General features: G+C 42.9%; 1 protein-coding gene across 1 annotated transcript in view; it reads right to left on the bottom strand.

The window, feature by feature from the left end:
• The window catches only part of PRRC2C (proline-rich coiled-coil 2C), an 80,050-nt gene that overhangs the window by 39,104 nt on the left and 21,551 nt on the right, over positions 1-19,395 (bottom strand). Inside the window, exons 5-16 of the mRNA XM_015423845.1 lie at positions 18,953-19,090; positions 17,804-18,051; positions 14,962-15,041; positions 14,120-14,253; positions 13,944-14,031; positions 13,481-13,595; positions 9,632-9,703; positions 7,862-8,423; positions 7,161-7,321; positions 5,325-5,577; positions 3,426-3,639; positions 221-2,599 (exon numbers count right to left, since the gene is read on the bottom strand). Of these exons, the coding sequence (XP_015279331.1) occupies positions 221-2,599; positions 3,426-3,639; positions 5,325-5,577; positions 7,161-7,321; positions 7,862-8,423; positions 9,632-9,703; positions 13,481-13,595; positions 13,944-14,031; positions 14,120-14,253; positions 14,962-15,041; positions 17,804-18,051; positions 18,953-19,090 (4,444 nt within the window). The remainder of the gene's footprint in view (positions 1-220; positions 2,600-3,425; positions 3,640-5,324; positions 5,578-7,160; positions 7,322-7,861; positions 8,424-9,631; positions 9,704-13,480; positions 13,596-13,943; positions 14,032-14,119; positions 14,254-14,961; positions 15,042-17,803; positions 18,052-18,952; positions 19,091-19,395) is intronic.

The raw sequence follows: 19,395 nt of genomic DNA, 5'->3' as shown, positions 1-19,395 counted from the left end.
AAGCTTCAGGAAGGACACTTCCACTTTTCTCACTACCACCACTGTACTTTCTCCTTTATTTCGTAAATAGCATACGAAGATTAACCACATTGGGGAGTTATATATATTCAGTCCAACTTGATTAATTGAACCAGTTGCATTATTTTTTAAACTTGAAGTGAACTAGACACCTGGTTTCTGAGTAGTCCAGTTCTGCGTTGGAATAAGCGAACACACTTACCCTCTTTTCCCACTTCTTATTGGCGGGCCACTTCTCCTTTCATTTCTTGGCCCTGAGAAGTTCCGACCAGATTTGGGGGGTCCACTATTGCCACGGCGATTCTGCCGATCAATCCCAGGACGCTGACTGGAAAAGCTTCTTTTGGCTATTTCCCTCTTGGGGGCTAGGGTGCTTTCCCCTGCCTTAACAGCAACCTGCGCCGTCACATCTGCCAGTTTCTTCTCATCTCTCTCCCGCCTCTCATTGAAGTCACTGCTTTCGGAAGCGGTTTCCCACTCTTCATTCGCTTGGTCAGAAGAGTTCTGATTGGACAGGTCAGGCGTCTTACTCCCCGAAACGTCCAAAGTAGCACTTGGCTGCTCATTAACAGCATTGCTCACTGCAGTGCTTGATGACGAGCTAGTCGTGGCTTCACTTATCTTTGAGGCGGCCTCTCTTTCTTTGAGACGCCTAAAGCGCGGCGGCTTGTCTTGCCTGGGAGGTCGTGCAGGCCTTTGCCTTCGAGGCCTTTCCCGAGCAGGGTCAAACTTCCTCTCAAACTTGGCAGGTGGCCTTTTATCCAGTGGTACAGAACTGTAGTGCTCGTGCCTTCGCGGGGGGTCCCCATCTTCAACTCTGGATATTTCCATTGGCCTTGGGTTCCATTGATTCTCTCTGTATGGTGGTCTCCTAAGGGTAGATGGTCGAGGTGGACGACCAACCGGATCTCTGCCTCCACGCCTGAACATACCACCTCTGCCACGTCTAGAAGGTTCTCCTTTGGGAAGAAAACCAGGTTTGGGTTTGTTCTCATCTTCCCTCACATAAGCTTTGTCTGGTGTTCTACTGTCCCCTCGGATGTTATTTTCAGCCTTGAAAGACAACAAGGCTTTGGCAGGTTTTTTGAGATCTGCCTTTTCTTCTCTCTTTGGGTGTTTACCTTTGCTCAGGCTGTCCTTGTCTGAAAGAAGGGTGTCACTTGCGCTTTCGTGCACTTCACTGTCAGAGTCCGTTTCTGAACCTCTCTGCCTTCGGCGTTTGGGAACTACTTCAAAATCAGAGCTCTCGCTACGGGTTTCACTCTCTTCTCTCTGTCTATGAGGACCAGAAGGCACATGTTCCACTCTAGGCTTAGTGTCTCTGTAATGTGGATAATCTCTATTGTGGCCCCTTCCACCCCGACCCCTGCCTCCATAAGAGCCTCTATAGCTGCGGCCCCTGGAATAATATTCTCCACGACCTCTGCCTCGATATCCTTGGTCAGGGAACCAGTCCCTATCCCGGGCTTCTTTCCAATACGTTCTGGGGGGCAAACCGGGTTCCCTTTTCACGGGCCTGGTTTCCATACGAGGTTTCTCTACCGGTCGCTCTTTGTTATTGATCACTTTGTCTGTCTGTTTTTCTTCCTTTACTATACTGATGGGCTGCTGAACTGGCGGCTGCTGGACAGGAAGGGGTGTTGGTTCAACTGCTGTCTGTGGACTAGGTGGCTGTGGAACTACTGGAGGAGTTGCCTGGGTTGCAGAGGGCTGCGGAGACACAACTGGCACCTCTGTTGCCTGCTGTACAAGCGACTGCTGAACAGCAGGAGTAACTGCAGCCTGCACAGGACTATCTGCAGACACAGAGGCTTGCGGTGTGCTTGGTGGCAACTTCTTACTATCAGCGATGGTCTTCTCTGGATCGAGCTTGGTAGAAGGCACCTGAGGTGGCTCCCTTTTCTCAACCTTGATACCTCTTTCACTTGCCAGCTTTTCTCCCTCCCTTTCCCTTTTCTGCTCTCGCTCTTCTCTTTGTTCGCGCTCTTCTTTCATGTCTCGAAGGATGGGCTTTTTGATAGGACCAGACCTTCTCACTGGCCTGTCGCTACCTTCTTCTCTTCTGCCATAACCTGGCCTTGGACCCCATCGAGTTTCAGATTTGGGCTTGAAGGGCTTTTCAGGTTTCAGCCCTTCTGACAATCTATTACTTGTAAACCCTTCTTTTTTTGGCTTGCTGTCCTGTCTTTCTGCAATTGGCTCTTTTGCTTCAAGGGGTCTACTGCTTGCTTTGGGAATGTTTGCTTGTGTTTCGTTCCCTTGCTCTTCTGATTTCAGTGAATGGCTTGACCCATGAGAAACGCTCCTCTTCAAGGAAGAACTGCTCTCTTCTACAAATGCCTGCTCTTCCTGAGAGCTCTGTGTGACAGTTTCTGCAACTACTTCAAAGCCGACTGTAGAAACAGGCATCTCAGTTTGCTGAGACTCTGCATCTTCCAAAGGTCTCCCTGAAGTCTTCTGAATGTCCACTTCACTAGGTTCTTTGAAAAAGTCTGTCTTTGAGTGGGAGTCCAACTGTTTGGGTTCTACAGTGTAAACAGCTTGAACAGGCATCTGGTCTTGATCCAGAAACGACTCAGGCCTAAAAAAAGAAAGACACATGTTCAGCTAAAGCTTTTGGCTACGACAACACACTTGCAGGATTTACACCAAGCAATTCTGCAAAACTACAGTACCCATCTGGAGAAGTGAAAAGGCATACTGATGGAAGTAGACAAGTACCCAGGAGTCACCTTCCACAGGACAGACCCAACACAGAAAGCAACAAATGACCCTGGTCACCACTCATAACTGTCTACGTCCTTTCCTGGAAGATGATCCTTCCCTCTTGTTGGCTGGGGTGTGTGTGTCCGGGGGGGAGGGGGGAGAATAGGCCTTGCTTTCAGGCGGTCCCCCAAACTGAAGCAAATATTCACCAGCTACAACACAAATGTGAATACCAAGGCCAACTCTTTAATTCACTCAAGTGACACTATTGGATGGGGATCTGATAGGAACTTGGGATGGTCAGCTGGCTCGCTACATGTAATAGTTCCTCCATACAGGCTGATATACACTGTTTAGATTTCTCATTGGTAGCTGCAAATAACCTACACCCACTCTCTAACAGAATTCCTCTTAGAAGTTATTTGGCTAATATTATCAGCTCTCCACTTTTGAGAAGCAGCTCTTCTAATAGGTGTCACAGAGTAATGCCTCTACTGTCAAACATATCCGATGTTACGGCTAACCATGAGACATAGTAGAACGATCTGTGACTGCACCTGCACGTACTTGTTTCTGAGACACTATAAAAGACTACCACAAAAAAAGAAAATAATGTCCTTTTACAATATGGAAAACAACAGCTTTACGCAAAATGCACAAGATGGGGGGGATGCATACAGCAAAGTAATCCTTAAGCTTACCTTAGGTCTTCAGTTTCTTCTGCCATCTTTGGAGGGGTAGTAGCCTGCTGAGGCTCTGTATGGGGATAAGGATCAGATCCCCACATTATGCGTGATTCAGACAGTGGCATAGCGTGCTCCCTTGCTGACCGAGAAATGTGATCAAATGAATCTGAACCGGTCCCTGCCCCTTCCATCTGATCCCTTCTCAGAAGTGGCTTCGGAGGTATAATTCCTGTAACAAAGGCGTTCAGATAAAGAAGTTGAACCTAATGGCCTGAAACAGGCATTTAAGCAGCTAAATCTGGAGACATATTGACTAAAACATAAAGTGTAATAGTAAGTTGCAGCTGCTCCCATTAGGGAGGGGCTGTGGCTCATCGGTACAGCATCTGCTTTGCAGGCAGAAGTTCCCAGGTTCAATCCCCAGCATTTGTAATTAAAATGAGCAGGATGCAGATGACGTGAAAGATCTCAATCCCGAGACCCTGGCCAGCTGGTGCCTGTCAGAGTAGACAATACCAACTTTGACAGATTGATGCTCTGACTCAGTAAAAGAGAACTCTGTATGATTGGTTGTGTGCTGGCAGAGGCCTTTAAACCCAATTCTGATGTGTGTGAATCTGCACTCCACCACCACGTCCCCTATACTTATGATAGTATAATATGTGAAGTCACAAAATGCATGACAAGCACAGACACCTGGGTTTAGTGCATCAGAAAACCCAGATCTGTGGTTACGAAGTGGATCCTCTTCAGCAGCAGCCCTGCAGTTACGGAATACTGTCACTAATATCTCTTGCCAGCTGACCTCCCTGTACAGTTTTCAGAGCCAGGCAACGGTTTACTGATTCTCACAGGTCATAAAGCGGCGTACTCTTTTACTATTCTTCCAAAATGTTGCTCACCACTTCAGACAGGTTTAACAGAGAAGATGTTTATAAACCAAACACAGAACAAGCCGACCTATCGCTTAACCTGCTACGGAACGGCTTTTCTATGAACTCAAGATTTCTTCATACCAACTGGATGTTAAGCATTCTCCCCATTTTAATCAGTAAAACAGATCCTAAGCAGCCATCAGATCCAGCACCAGTACCCGCATCTCTGGATTGCCTATATTTTCACACTAAACAGAAGTGTACTTAACAAAGGGAGGTTACTCTTCCTATAGATCTAGGCAGCTTTGACCAGCACTGAATCACTGTTTTAGCAGAGAAATGGCAGACGCTGCTGCTACTTAGCTGTAGAAGGTGAAAAAGTGAACCTGGAGGAACAGTCTACTATCTACTAAAAATGGGAAATTTTCACACATAGGGATTCATAATAAATAATATGAAGTTAAGTGCTGGGAGCTATGCTCCAGTGTCCTACTTACTATAAATATACACATTTCAGTTACTTTTATGCAAAAAAAGCATCATTGGTAGCATTTAATTTAATGTTAAATTTTGTGAATGCCTATAGTGGCCAATTCCCCATTTTTAAGAGATGAAAAAAACACCCAACACCTGCCTCATATTTTTGATTATGCCTGTTAAGGATGTGCAGAGATTTGAGGAGGCTGCCGGCTGCCACAACGTACCCTTGCAAGCAACTACTACACAGTCCTGGTACCTGTTTCTAAGATCTCGTCAGATCTAGGAAGCTAAGCAGGATCAGCCTTGGCTAGTATTTGGAAGGGCGACCTCCAAGGAACACCAGGGTTATGACACAGAGGCAGTCAATGAGAAACCACCTCTGAAATCTCTCATGCCTTAAAAAAAGTCTAGCTTGCCGCCTAGTGGTGCATAATGCTAAAAGAGCTAGATCGTTTGGCTGCCAGACAATCTTAGGATCTCCTGGCTATACCACATGCAACGCCATATGATGATGATGATGATAGTAATAGTAATAACAGTAATATAGGATGGGTTGTACCTGGATGCATGGGAGGCATATCCATAGCAGGCCTTCCTGACATCATTCGTGGATCCACATAAGACTGCATCATGAGCCACCGTGGATCAAATCCCATAGAAGCCAGATGTGGCGGGTGCGGCTGCATGGGTTGATACAGTGGTCTATGCTGTGGTGGGGGGACAGGGCCACTCGACGGCTGCGATGGCGTAGTCTGTGGCGGCAGGACTCCTTGCTGCTGCTGCTGCTGCCATTGCTGCTGCTTCATCTGCTCCTACAAAAAGATTCAATTGTTTTTTTCAAAAAAGTGTGACAACATCAAAGGGGCCTTAAGTATCCTTTCACGTGAAACTCTGGGCTTACGTTCCAGTTGACGGATGTGTCATTTTGGACGGGCAGTGGGGAAGACCCACTCGATCTTGCCGCATGGAGTCATGTCATGGTAGCTTTGCAGCTAGACCACTGAACTGTGGCTAGACTATGTAATGCTGTCTATACGGGTTTGCCCTTGAATACAACTCTGAAACATCAGAAGGGGCGTGCACATCTTAACCTACTCTGCAGTCATTCCAATGATTATTTATTAATTAAATTTTTATCCTGCCCTCCTGGCCAAGGCTGGCTCAGGGCGGCTTACAAATAAAATTCACATAAAACATCATAGTAAAATCACATACATTAATAGATACAATATTAATATTAAAATTCAAACAAAATAAAGTGCTAGCAGCATTCCTCATTATCCCAATTGACTCTTCGGCCTTCTGCAGCTGTCTCAGGTAGTTGGCACGGGCTGTGTTTGAGGGACCTGCGAGCCAGGACTCTGCCAGAGTAGATATTAATTATTGGTGGTGGAGGTGTTAGTGGTGGCGGCTCCAAAAGTCTGGCGGAAGAGCTCCGTTTTACAGGCCCTGCGGAACTGTGAAAGGTCCTACAGGGCCCTAGTCTTTTCCAGGAGCTCATTCCACCAGAGTGGAGCCGCCACCGAAAAAGCCCTGGCCCTAGTTGCCACCAGTCTGGCCTCCTTGAAGCTTGGGGGAGCCAACCGGTTCTGGGTCCCCGATCGCAGTGCCCTTTGGGGTACATATGGGAAAAGGTATCTGGGTTCAATTCAAGACACTGGTTATCACCTACCTAGCCCTTCATAGCCTAGTACCTGCATATAAGAAGGACCACTTCTCCTGAAAGGCTATCCTTCAGGCAAAATGTTAAATTTAATCATTAGAATTTTTGGTTACAAGCATTCACTGTCGTCTGCACCAGACAGATGCTAAACTTTGTTTTAGATAGGCTTGTGTAATACAGTGTCTGATGAGGGCAGGTGTTCACATGAGCAAAATGCTCATATTCAGAAGAGCAAAGCCTTCTGCAGGGTAAGAATGACAAGTGCCTGTCAGGGAGGCTCCCACACTTCTATCTTTCTGTAGAGTATATAAAATGGAATTATTTAAAAGGGTTGTTTTTTTTTAAATAAATCAAAGATGAAAATTACGTCAGTAGAATTTAAGGCAGTCTTCATTGTACTGAGTATGCTGTGCTTATTGCATTGTCTTCCAATGTCATGCTTATTGCAGCATCTAATCGGGATCTAGCTGTTTCTTGTGTTGTTTCCCAGTCCTGTAATTCTTGTATTCCTCTCTGTATTATACTGCATTTTTAATGCAAGGTTTGCTATTTTTGTGTTGGCTGAATGCACTACACCCCTACAGCACTGTTTTAGTTGCAATACAAATTGAGACTCAGGGCAAAAGGCAGACTGTAAATTGAGTATGTAAATAAATAAGCAAATGTCCACTCTAGACAATTACTTAATGGTGAGCATAAGCTTTAGCAGCAGACAGGAAAGCAACATTTTACCTGTTGCCTCTGAAATCTCGGTGGTAATGACTTCTGATACTGTTTTTGATAGCCAGAGGAAATAGCAGGACGAGGCTGAGCACCTGAATCTGGCTCACTTTCATGGGAACCCTCTCTTTCATTGTGACTGCTCTCTTGTGTGGCAGAAACAGCCTGACTCTCTATCAATGGAGAAAACAGAGAGAGGGGGGAAAAGGCAAAGATTAGTACCACATACAATGCACATCCAAAAAAGCAGACAAGTTTTACACACTGAAAAGTCACTTTAATAACCTTAAATAATAATGAGAAGATCCTACAGGACATCATGAGGAAGCAATATTACAAATGGAATGGACAGAGCTACATTAAATAAGGCACAGACTAGGAAAACACTAATCAAGGGAAACAGGAGTGTAAGCTAGGGCATGTATCCAGAATGCAATGCAGAAGGCCTCAGTAATGCACAGTGATCCCTGATTATCACTCTACTAACCTACAACTGTGCAACACATCTCACCTTAAACTTTATAAACAAGACTGGATTCTGATATTGCAGATCAGCCATAAGCCAGTGATTCACAGTGGAGATCCAAAGCAGTTACATGCATGTGCTACCAAATTTGCGTGCTTTCTGTTATGATCTGACACTGAAGCAGCTCCCACTCCAAAAGCATTAAGCTGTTGTTCCATTAAAAAAACCCAGAAGAGTCAATACAGACCTCTCTCATCCTTACTGCTGCTTTCGCCTTCAGGTGCCTTCTCTACTATCAGAGGTGGTGTGACTGCCTTCGGAGGCTCAGGTATCTCAGCTTTTGATTCTTCCTCTGCTTTGTCTTTCTCCTCTTTTTCCTCTTCCTCTTCCTTCTCGGGCTCGGGCTCCTTGTCTGGCTCTTGATTCCCCCCCACTTCACTCTCATTTTCTATTGTTTTCTCTCTCTCATTTTCTATTGTTTTCTCTCTCTCCTTTTCTCTTGCCTTTTCCCTCTCTTTTTCACTTTCCTTCTCGTTCACTTTTTCTTTCAGCTGGTCTTCTCGAGGTGGTTTTGATACGCAGCCAAATTTCTCATTTAGTCGTTTTAGCTTCTCAGCACAGGCTGCTTTTCTTTGCTCTTCCATTCTTCGCTCCTCCTCCTCTCTTCTCTTACGGGCTCGTTCAACTGCTGCAGATATTTCCGCTTGCTGTCTTCGCCTCTGCTTCCATATCTCATCCTCATCTGGTACTGGTCTAGGAGGAAAGGGACCTTGTCTTCCTGGCCCTGCCAGGCGATCTGGAAGTGGATGCTATGGTTTTTAAAATAAAAACAGGATAAATGAGAATTAAAAGATCTTACATCAAACTATAAACACACACACAAAGCAGCTCTCTAGCTTTTTTAAAATTAGTCTTGGAAGGGGGGCACTTCTAAACTATACGCTTTTAGAAAGCTGCTCTTCCCTTGCTGATGATCTCTCCCATTTTCTTGGGTCAAGTCTAGGAAGAGGAGTGGCTAAACACAAGCAATGTGAGAAAGTACCAGGAATCCCTGAATCTCAGTCCCCCACCCCGGGTCCACTTTGTAGATTGTGCCAACAGAGCCAAACTACAAGGAAGAGGACAACTTCATCCCAACCAGGAATCATTTCACAGGTTCACAAGTACAGCACTGCAAACCACTCCGGTGCTTTAGAACAGTCTTTTCATTCATTTTTTAGCCTGACATGCAAACTCTGCAGAGAAAAAAGCAACAGCTATAGAAATGGTGGCCGGCAAGAGTTCCATTAACACTTCCAGTCATGTGCTTTAGCTCCCTGTGCCTACCTTTATTAAAATCTGTTTCACAGAACTGACAAGATGTAGATTTGAAGGAGAGCATGACATCCTGCACTGCCTACTTTTCAGTTTCAATAGAACAAATCCTGTGTAATAGTTCGATACAAATTCAAATTACTGAAACCAGTATAAAACAAACTGTAAAGACAACACACTACAACAGTTAAGTATGATGCTGTCTCAGTACAGTAGGACTTATTTCACAAGTGTGGTAAAGTCCCCAACTGGTACAAAAAGGTCTGAAGAACCTTTGGAACAAAAGTTCAAGAAGATTCCAAGCGGTCAACGCCCTATTCCGGAGTGGTAGGGATTTCTTCAGTCTTTATCAGGACCATATCACTCATCAATGGAACCAAACCCTTAAACAGTCCAGCCTAACAGCACAGTCACTTATTCACAAATGTGACCACTTAGTCAATTTCAGACCAGCCAAATGGTTAATCTGAAATTGACTAGGTCGCATTTGTGAATAAATGACTGTGTACTGTTAGGCTGAACTGTTAAAGGCTGAACTGTTGCAGCGGGTTGCCTTTACAGTTTGTAATGTACTGGTTTCAATAATTATTACATGGTGTTTGTTCTACTGGACTCCTTTGTTCACTGTGGTCCCTTTGATTTATTGTTTTCCTCTTCAGTTCCTGCAAATGACTGTGCCTGGCATTCTAAAGGCTGCTTATACCTGAAGAGCGGATTTTGGATGAAGGCCGGAACTGGTCCTCTCAAGTACTAAAGACTGTGATGACCCCCGCTCCTATTGGATCAAGAAAATAAAAGAATATACACTCTTACAAAAAAAATCACAAAACAGAGAAGTAATGATTTAATCTCAAAAGAAAATACAGAAGGAGAGCCAAGCTATTTTTCGATGGCTTATATTTTTATACTGTGGTTTTTCATTTAAGCTGCCTCTAGCAAGACTCTGAAGAGGCAGCACAGGAATATTATAAATAAAAAATAAGTGGATATTACTGTTATTGTTGGTGCTTCCATCACTGGCAATTTATTGTAATGTATTACTGTAATTGTTATTACTATTGTCTATGAATACTGCTAATATATATATTTTAATAAGCTAAGCAATGCACAAAAAATTAAAGGGTACAAATGCTTCAGCACAGCAGTGCCGCAACCTAATATACATTTTTTTAAAATGGGAAAACCATAAACAGAAGTGTCATGATCTGTATAGGACCTAAGAGACCAGTGTGGGAGTGGAAAGCAGGCAGCCTACAATCCCCACACTGCTTAGCGACGGTTGTAGCCAATCGGTGTACAGAGATTGTGTGAGGAGATTGAAACTTAAGCTTTGTGGGCCATGAAACTGCGTTCTTTTCTCTTCTGCGATCTTGCCTCACACAGAGTAAAACTGAGGGGACTGGTCTGAGAGAAAGATCTCTCACTTGGGACAGAGTGAGTATAGGCAGGAGACCTGGTATAAGAGGGCTGTGGGCCTTGAAATAGTAACTAGTTAAGTGAAATAGGTAGTTGCGTTAGAGTTGTTTATTTTGCCTGTAAACACTATTATATATTTTAAAGCACCTTGTCTGGTTTTCCTTGCCCCATTACTGTGTTAATAAACCATTTGTTTAATTGTTCTCTGCCTGGTCATCACGCCTATGTTCTTGGCTTAAAAAGGGGCATTTTGGTTTGGTTTGGTTTGGGAGGGTACTCTGGGCCTTCCCAAGGGGACCCTAAGTCCAGAGTGTCTGAAGGTGGCAACCCGCTGTGGTCATTACATGGTGGTTTTAGCGGTGGGATGTGCCAGATGTTGACCTGGAGAGGCAAAGCATAATCGATTTATTATTTTAAAAAAAATTCCCCTCCTCCCCTTTATCTGGCTTCAGGAAGCCACATTTTTTTTAAGGTGCTGGTAAGACCATGTAAAGGTCTAAAAACAGTGTTGTAAAGGGGTTTTATTTATTTCTAGCTGTTGGGTCAACTGGACAGAGAGGCTAGAGTTAGGCAGCGTATGTTCCTCCGTTCTGGGAGACAGAAGCCAGAGGACACACCTGTGCCTAGAAACAAGACCAGAGCAGGGGCTGCTGACCAGATGTCTCAGGAGAAAGCAGACGGAGAGATGGCAACCCCAAGTGAAGAGGTATTGCGTCTCCAGCTGCAAATTAAGCAGATGGAACTTGAGAAAGAAGAGAACGCAGCCCAGAGAGAGCTGGAAAGGGAGAGGGAGAGGGAGAGGGAGGGAGAGAGGGAGAGGGAGGGAGAGAGGGAGAGGGAGGAGGGAGGGAGAGGGAGGGGGAGAGGGGGAGAGGGAGAGAGGGAGGGGGGGCGCGGAGAGCTGGAGAGAATGAGGATGGCACATGAGCTTGAAATGGTAAAGTTGAGAAGAGAGCCACCTTCACTTCCTCCAAATGCTGATGTACAAGGGGATAGAAAGAAATATCCTCTGTATAAGGAAGGGGATGACATCGAGGCTTTCCTTCAGAACTTTGAACAGGTCTGCATAGACTACAAGGTTCCCAAAGAATGGTACATGGAAAAGCTGAGACCGCAGTTGTGTGGAGTCCTGGCTTCAGTATTTGGCCAGATGGAAGGCGAAGAGAGGACCAATTATAAGTTCTTCAAACAACAAGTGCGTGAGAGAGTGGGGTTCATACAAGAAGGGGCCCAAAAGTGCTTTAGAGAGATCAGACGGGAAGGTAAAGAGCCCTACCCACAGCTGATGTATAGGCTGGGAAGAGCCTATGATTTATGGGTAGAGGTTGCTGAGGCCAAGACCATAGATGACATCAAAGCCCTGATGTGCATCGACAGGTTCCTGAGTCTTCTTCCAGAGTATATTAGGCACTCCCTTGTGGACAAGAGTCCTTCCACTCTCCAGGAAGCAAGACAGTGGGCCAAGCGACTGGCTGAAGCCTACGGAGGGCAGAAGTACAGCACCCCTCATGACTGGGGTAAGAGGGAGTCTCCTAAGTCCCCGCCTCGGTCCGGTAAGCCGTCAGAGGTGAACGGAGAGCTGCCACAACAGCAACGGAATGTTCCCTCAAATACCGGGGTGAAGTCACTACGTGAGGAGAGGAAAGTGCTCCAGTGTTTTGCGTGCAACCAACTAGGTCATGACAAGAAGAAAGGGGATCTCGTTTGGAGGAAAACTAATCTTAACTTAGGCAAAACGATTTCATGATACAACAGCATCTTATAGACCATATTGTGGAGTACAAGGACAAGCGTTGCCTGGGTTCTACCACTTCAGACTACAGGTGCTCATATTACTGAATGCCTCTCAATGCAAGAAACTTCCTCTGCTGAGAAAATCAGCAAGTTAAAAGAAGGCTGCTACCCATGCCTTCTTCTGGACACACTGGTTTGGCTCTTGCCTCCAATTTCCGCAGGAAAAAGGATTTCTGTCCTAAATTATGACAGAAGGTTCAAGTAACAAGATTCAGAAACAGGTGTAAGTAGGCATGTGTGCTCAGTATGCACTAAGCGGAATAAATACCAGAAAAATACCTTACCAGTATTTTTCAGGTATTTATTCAGCCAAATACAAATCAGAGATCTATATCTGGCTACTGAAATAGCTGTGCCTGAATAAACGCCGATATTATTTGGCTTTTATTCGGGCACAGCTAGAAGGCATTTAAAGAGATTGCAGTCTCTTTAAATCCCTTCTGAGTTCACTTGCTGAGTCGTGCTGCCACGACGACACAGCCTGGCATTTAAAGTTTAAGCATTTAAAGTTTAAATCCCTTCGCCATTATATCACGTTAAATCTCTTCTCCATTGTACCATTATAGGGTATACTGGAGCCAAATAAATTCGAGTTTCTCAAATATTTACCCGAATCTCAATAAAAAACTGATATTGGTATTTGAGAATACTCGGGAATACTAATATTTTCCGGGTCCAATAGACCCAAATGGGGGGAAAACATTTTTTTATTTGCATACCCCTAGGTGTAAGTTAGTGTGGGATGCCATGACAGGAGAAGTAGGAGCACAAATTTGATAGGTTCCAAAACAATGGTAGATTTTGAGATGATTTTTAGCAAGCTAGTTGAAAAGGAACCAGTTGATGGTTAGGCACATAAAATCAACAAACATTACGGCACTAATGGTGTGTGACTACGATCTGTTACGGAACAGATCAATGTTACTTGAAAGATTAACTCAGCATTCATACACTGATAGCCCTCAGTAATGTGATCTGTTAGGATAGTGGCAGACATTTATTTGTTTCCAGAGATGGAAGCAGTCTGAAAGAAGAACATTAATCTCTTCTGTGCACGTGAAGTCACCTTGTACAGTATCAGATGGCTGGTCTATCAAGGTCAGTACTGAACAAAATCATTCATCCATTAAACTGTAGTATGTTTTTTAAAACATATTTTATTTTGTATTGTAAATTTAATATGGAAGCTAGCATGACATATGTTTCAATTTACCCCATTTCCTTTTTTACCCAAAGTCAGGGGAGTTGAGTAAAAAAAAAAGTTTTCATGTGGCTAATTTCCATAAATGTTTTACCTTTACTTACTGGAATTAAGTCTATAAAATAGGTAGTAAAAACATACCTGATCAAATTGATTGCTTTTGCTATAGGGTCCTTTGGAGGCAACTGACTGCAGAGAAGCAGATGATTTACGATCCTCGACATCCTTCTTCTCCAAATCTTTTGTAGATTCATTACTGCATGAAGGACATACATGGAAATTAGATGGCTTCTGAGCAGGAGACTTTTAAAGTCAACTCCACTTTTTGATGTCGTTTTAATCTCCTAATGGCTACTGCATTTGTCAGATGCATACACAAGTAACAGCATGGAAATCTCAAAAAAATCACAACTGAAGAAGAGCAACACTGTGATGTAAGTTAAACTGTGAAATGAGTACAGGACCAGAAAGATTTATAATACAGGAGAAATCTAAACCCACAATTTCCCACAGCCTAATCTAGTTCTTAGGCAAGCATACAGTATATGTAGTGCAAAAACTAGATTAAGTTTCCTAAAATGCACACATGCAGAAAACCAGTCACCTGCTATCCTGTTCTTTCTGGTTACTTCCTTGTTCATCGTCATCACTGAAGTTCAACTGTTCAGTGTAATCCACCTCACTTTGGGCTCCTACAATAAAAATAAAGGATGTGAGGTTGGCACTTCAATTACTTGCTAAATTAACCTGCAGAAGATTTCCAGAGATCAATAGGCTTACCAGCCCAGCCCTCATCAGCTTCAGCATCCAAGTTATCAAACTTGTCAAGTTCTTTCAGTTCACTAGCACTTAGGATTGCTGGGCGTTCGACAGCTTCTGAGCTCCGCGAAGGGGGTCCTCTCCCCCTTGGGCCTCTAGAACAAACAAAATGAACCATTTTTGTGTTTATATGTTAATATTTCCTATTCAAGTTAAGAACTGAACAGAGTTAAGCACTAAGACTGGCTCAGCTCAAGATGGAAAATAATTCCGTCCTGACCTGGATCAAGGTGTGCTCGATCTCGTCAGATCTTGGAAGCTAAGCAGGGCCGACCCTGGCAAGTACTTGGAAGGGAGACCTCCAAGGAATGCCAGAGCTGGTGCAGAGACAGGCAATAGTAAGCCACCTCTCTGAAACGTCCAAGCCCCACTAGGGGTCATCAGAAGTCAACCATGACTTCCAGGCATACACAGACACACAAAACACACACACAAAAAGACTGAAAATAATTCCATTAGTAGAATTTTTTTGCCAGTTTTACTCCACTGTTCTTCCAATTACTATATGCCACAATCAATTTTAAGAAGCCAGTTTTTCTTAGGATGGGGAAAAGATGTCCTTAGTGTTTGCATATAAGTTTTAGGTGCCTAGGATCTTTCTGCTGAAGGAGTAACACAAAGAGACAGCTGAAACAATTATTAACGACATATACCAAGCATACTGACCAAGGATATACAACTTCAACATAAAACTTCCTCCGTATAAACTAATGACTGCACCATTATTCAGGTCTGGTTTTATTATTATGCCAACTTGTGTTGCATAATCAACCACAGCAGGCTTATCTCTGACCAGTTCTTACCTGTTAGCCTCTGGTGGAGCAGGGAATCTGCTGGGACCTGGCATTTGAGGATATGCCAATTTAGGATACTGACTGAACATCTAGGAAGAGAAAAAAGCATGTGCAAAAACTGTAATTATATGACTACATTACAGCCAAGTCAACTCTAATCTCCAAAGACTAATTTACAAGAGCTGAAGATCTTTGGTAACCAGAACTGGGCTCAAAAAGCAGTCACTATACTTTCTCGAAGAATCTACAGGCAATGTATGACAGCCGTGACAATGACAGAACAGCAAGTGTGACAAGATGTCCTGCCATCATTCCTAGGTCTATTTTCCTTCATTTCTGCTTTCTTTTTTGATTAGAAGAGAAAGTAGTCAGTCCAGAGATATATGCTAGGCATGTTACCATCTGGGAAAATTCCTTGAACAAGGCCAAATGCTTGGATTGTGCCTTTCAGAGTTGTGGACACTCAAAGCAAAGTTAGGACTAAAATCTCCTGTGTTGCACATCAATGGACGTCAACACTGTCATATTTTCAAACAGATTTAACAAGATAAACAGGCTGGGGCAGGTATTCAAATAAAACTCCCTGGGCTTCTGAATTGGGCTGCTATTCCCACCCTACTCAGATAGCACTTTTGTGACAATCTGTTGGCTAGTCAAGGTTAGGTTTTTATTGAAGCATGCTGTTGTTGCATTTCCTCTTGGAGTTTAAATATACTGTTCTTAGAAGTTTAGACAGAGGACTACAGGAACAGTATTTAACAGATCTCCTATCTTTTCTTGTACCTTTTTGATAATACAAATTACACTCTTATATGTGATTCTTGCTAGATGGTATATTCAAGAAACCAAGCAGTGTCTGATTTACACTTTCTGAGGCATCTCAGTATTAATCCTCTGATTGCAATTCTATATGGATTTGACCAGAACTCTGCTTCTTCCAGTGACTGTCCACTACACAAGAGCGTATCCTATCTGGATGCTGAAGCTTTTTGGCTTCTAACACAGGGATAACTATGATGAATCAACTTCTGAACAAAATCTGAGAAATGAAAGAGAAACTACAGTGCCCTGGAGATAACCCAAACCAGAAAGACTGAGTATTTAAATATTCCACTGAGCTTTCAAACTCTTTTAAAAAATTATTTTTATTTGAATTTGCAATCAATATTACATCACCTATATGCACATGTAACACAACTCACAGAAGACAGATTCAGGTGGGGTAGCTGTGTCGGTCTGAAGCAGTAGAACAAAGTTTGAGTCCAGTGGCACCTCTAAGACCAACAAATTTTTATTCAAGGTATGAGCTTTTGTGTGTATACCTTGAATAAAACTCTGTTGGGTCTTAAAAGGTGGCACTGCCACTGGACTCAAACTTTGTTCTATAACTCACATAAGTTACCCATACAATCTACCAATATATTCTTAATGCACTAAATGGCTAAACAGAAATTGTAATACGGTTAATTATAGCTAAACATGTCCCCTCCAGCTGTTGCAAACACTAACCTCTCTGTAACAACGTAATTTTAACCAATTAAAAAGTGTAATTTACTTTATCAAACCACTCCAAAGACCTTGGGAAATTTTTAGATTTCCAGTGTCTCACAAAGACTAGCATGGCTACAGAGATCACGGATAAGAGGAATAACTCAGATGGATATGATTGAAGATCGTTTTAAGAGAAGTAATTCGGTATTATGTTATTGCAGCCCATGCTTAACAGATCAACAGCACAACATCCTTTTGCATGTTTGCACAACCACCATATGTGAATGAAATCTGCAGATGGAGCATCACAATACCAGTGATTACTTGACGATAACCCATAAATGTTTGCCATATATTTAGGAGAAAGATACAATTGCTTAATCATTTTGCCCAAGTTCTCTTTCAAGTCAAACTCAAGACAGAATGCATAGCTTCTGAACAATATAAACTTCCAAGTTTCAGATGCAATCTCTGCTCAAGGACTTGGTCCTCCTAGGTTAGCCTGAAAAACATGCACAATATCCTGATCTTCAGTGATTAACATGTTTTAAATCCTACAATATACATGATCAGCCTATTGTGCCCATAGGGCTTCAAACTCAGGAAAGCTTCTTAAGCCAAAAACCAGACTGCATTTTAACAAGCAAAAAACTTTTAGCTTGAAGATAATAAAACATAGAAATATAACCACTACCCCTTTGTAGGACCTCTTCAAAAGATATTACTTTTTTCCAAAACCACTTCATACCTATCTAGACCAGCTCATTCCCACTTCTTAGGGGAGCTAGACTTAAAACCATATGCTATTTCCATTTCCTACACAAAAGAAGAGGAGAGAGCTTATTATGGTATCTTTATGACGTGATTACCCAAATGCTCACTGATCCAAGTACGCTTATTTTGGAATACCACTATTTATTATTATTCTCAGTCCTTTCCCCATAGTTCATTGTTTTATTAATGTTCATTATAATATGTTATTACTGACAATGTTATTAGGACTAACAAAGTATTTTAAAAACCCTTGTTTTAAGGCGAATCAGAACACAAGAGAGGAAAGACAAACTAAACTTGATGGTACTAACATATTAAACATAGTATCCTGTGGGAACACACCCCCATACAACCAATTTATTTGCTTTTAACATTAAGTGGTATTTGAATATGCAAAGTGGCCAGTTATTTTTACAAGTCAAACTGAAACATGACAAAAGCATATTGGAGAAAGTGGAAACAGTCACCCCACAAACACCTCACTCCCATCTATTCCATCCACAGATCCCTCCTTTCCCTTCTATAGTCTCTCTGAGATTAAAGGAAACGAGCCTTTGATTACTTAATCTTCACAAACATTACTTACATAGGGTGGTATCATTGCTCTGTACTGGGGAATAACCCCAGGCGGCTGCTGCTGCTGCCCATTCATTTTGGGCTGAGGAGGCTGCGCTATCCTTACATCCCTCTTCTCTGGAGCCTTGAGGCCATCGTTCTGTTCTACTGATCCAGGCACATTATTATCTTCTTGACCAGGAGGTTTTGCCTCTTGATCCATCGGCGAGTTTGGAGAGTTCAGATTCTTGCCTCCACCTTCTCTCCAACTAGCAACATCTGGGTTGGGATAGACAAGAGAGGCCTTAAACAGGTTTCTTTCTTATTTTTAGCTAGTTGTAGTTTTAAAAAAGCAGTCTAATTCAAAAGAACAACAATGTGCATTTTTACAAACAGGTTTCTGATCATCATTTAGTCTGTGCTGCATAGATAACATGCTTCAGTCCAGTTTTAGCTCCTCATTCCCCAGGCAAAACCCCAAAGAACTTCCAGGGACAGATGAAGTTACCTGAAGGCACAGTGAAATATATGAATCTACAACCTGAACTACCATAGGAGCAGAACTGCTTCTGCAGACCAATGATGCTGCTGCAGAAGATTAACTGCAACTAAAGTTGGACTCATGCATTATGAAAAATGGCATCCTCCATGCTGGCTTTCCTCCCCATGCTTGAAAGAATACAGTAGCTGTCTGTTTTTGGTGAGCACTGCTATGATTGGGCGTAATACCTGAACTAAACAAGCAAGGAGCATTGGCAACAACCAACTGATCAAAGGTGTCAAATGGTTTTAAACAAACTAAAGATTCGTCAGTTCTCTCAACATTTTAGCTGAGCACTGCCAATTTAGTTGCCCATTATACTTAACAGAAGAAATGAGGTATAATTTGAACCTGAAAGGCAAGCTACTGGCTAAGATAGGGTACTGGAAGAGAATGTAAGCCAAATTTCTTTTTAATCAAATCTGGAACAAAAAGGACAGAACTTAACGATATGATGAAAAGTCCATCCAAAACTCTAAAAACCATTATCTTCATTTGCTAACTACACCCAGCAGGTTGTAATCCTACAAATGTCAAAGAATCTAAGATTTCCAATGCACAAATCTGCACTCCATTCATGTACTATTTTTCAGAATACCTGTTTTCTTAAAGCTATTCCCATACTTTGTGTATACCTACTTTGCGGTCGTAAACTGGGCCCAGGTCCGTATGGCTCTTCAGCTGCCTCCTTCTCTTTGCCTGACTTTTCTTGATCTCCGGCAGCCTGCAGGCTAGGAAATTCTTGCTGGAAATAACTATTTACTTGAACTCCAGGACCTAGGACAGTTGTAAAAAAGTCAGCCATTAGCAGTTTAGATCAGAAAACCCAATCTCTAATGGGGAAAATTCCCAAGCTATACAGAGTAGGGATGTGCATTTCGGGATCCCGAACCGAAAAAAAAGCCGAAAATAACGTTTTTCGGCTTTTTTCGGCTTTTGCAATCCCGAAATGGCTTCCTATGCATTTTTCCGAATCCCGAAAAAATTCGGGAAACCCGAAAAATTGGGGTCCATTATAACCATTGGGGCCATTGAAGTCAATGGCAAAAAACCACTTGAAACTTTGTGGGGGGCTGGGGGGG

This window comes from Gekko japonicus, unplaced genomic scaffold, assembly GCF_001447785.1.
Source record: "Gekko japonicus isolate JY-2015 unplaced genomic scaffold, Gekko_japonicus_V1.1 scaffold281, whole genome shotgun sequence".
Classification (NCBI taxonomy): domain Eukaryota; kingdom Metazoa; phylum Chordata; class Lepidosauria; order Squamata; family Gekkonidae; genus Gekko; species Gekko japonicus.
The sequence above is the reverse complement of the archived record's forward strand: the minus strand, read 5'-3'. Positions and strand labels throughout refer to the sequence as shown.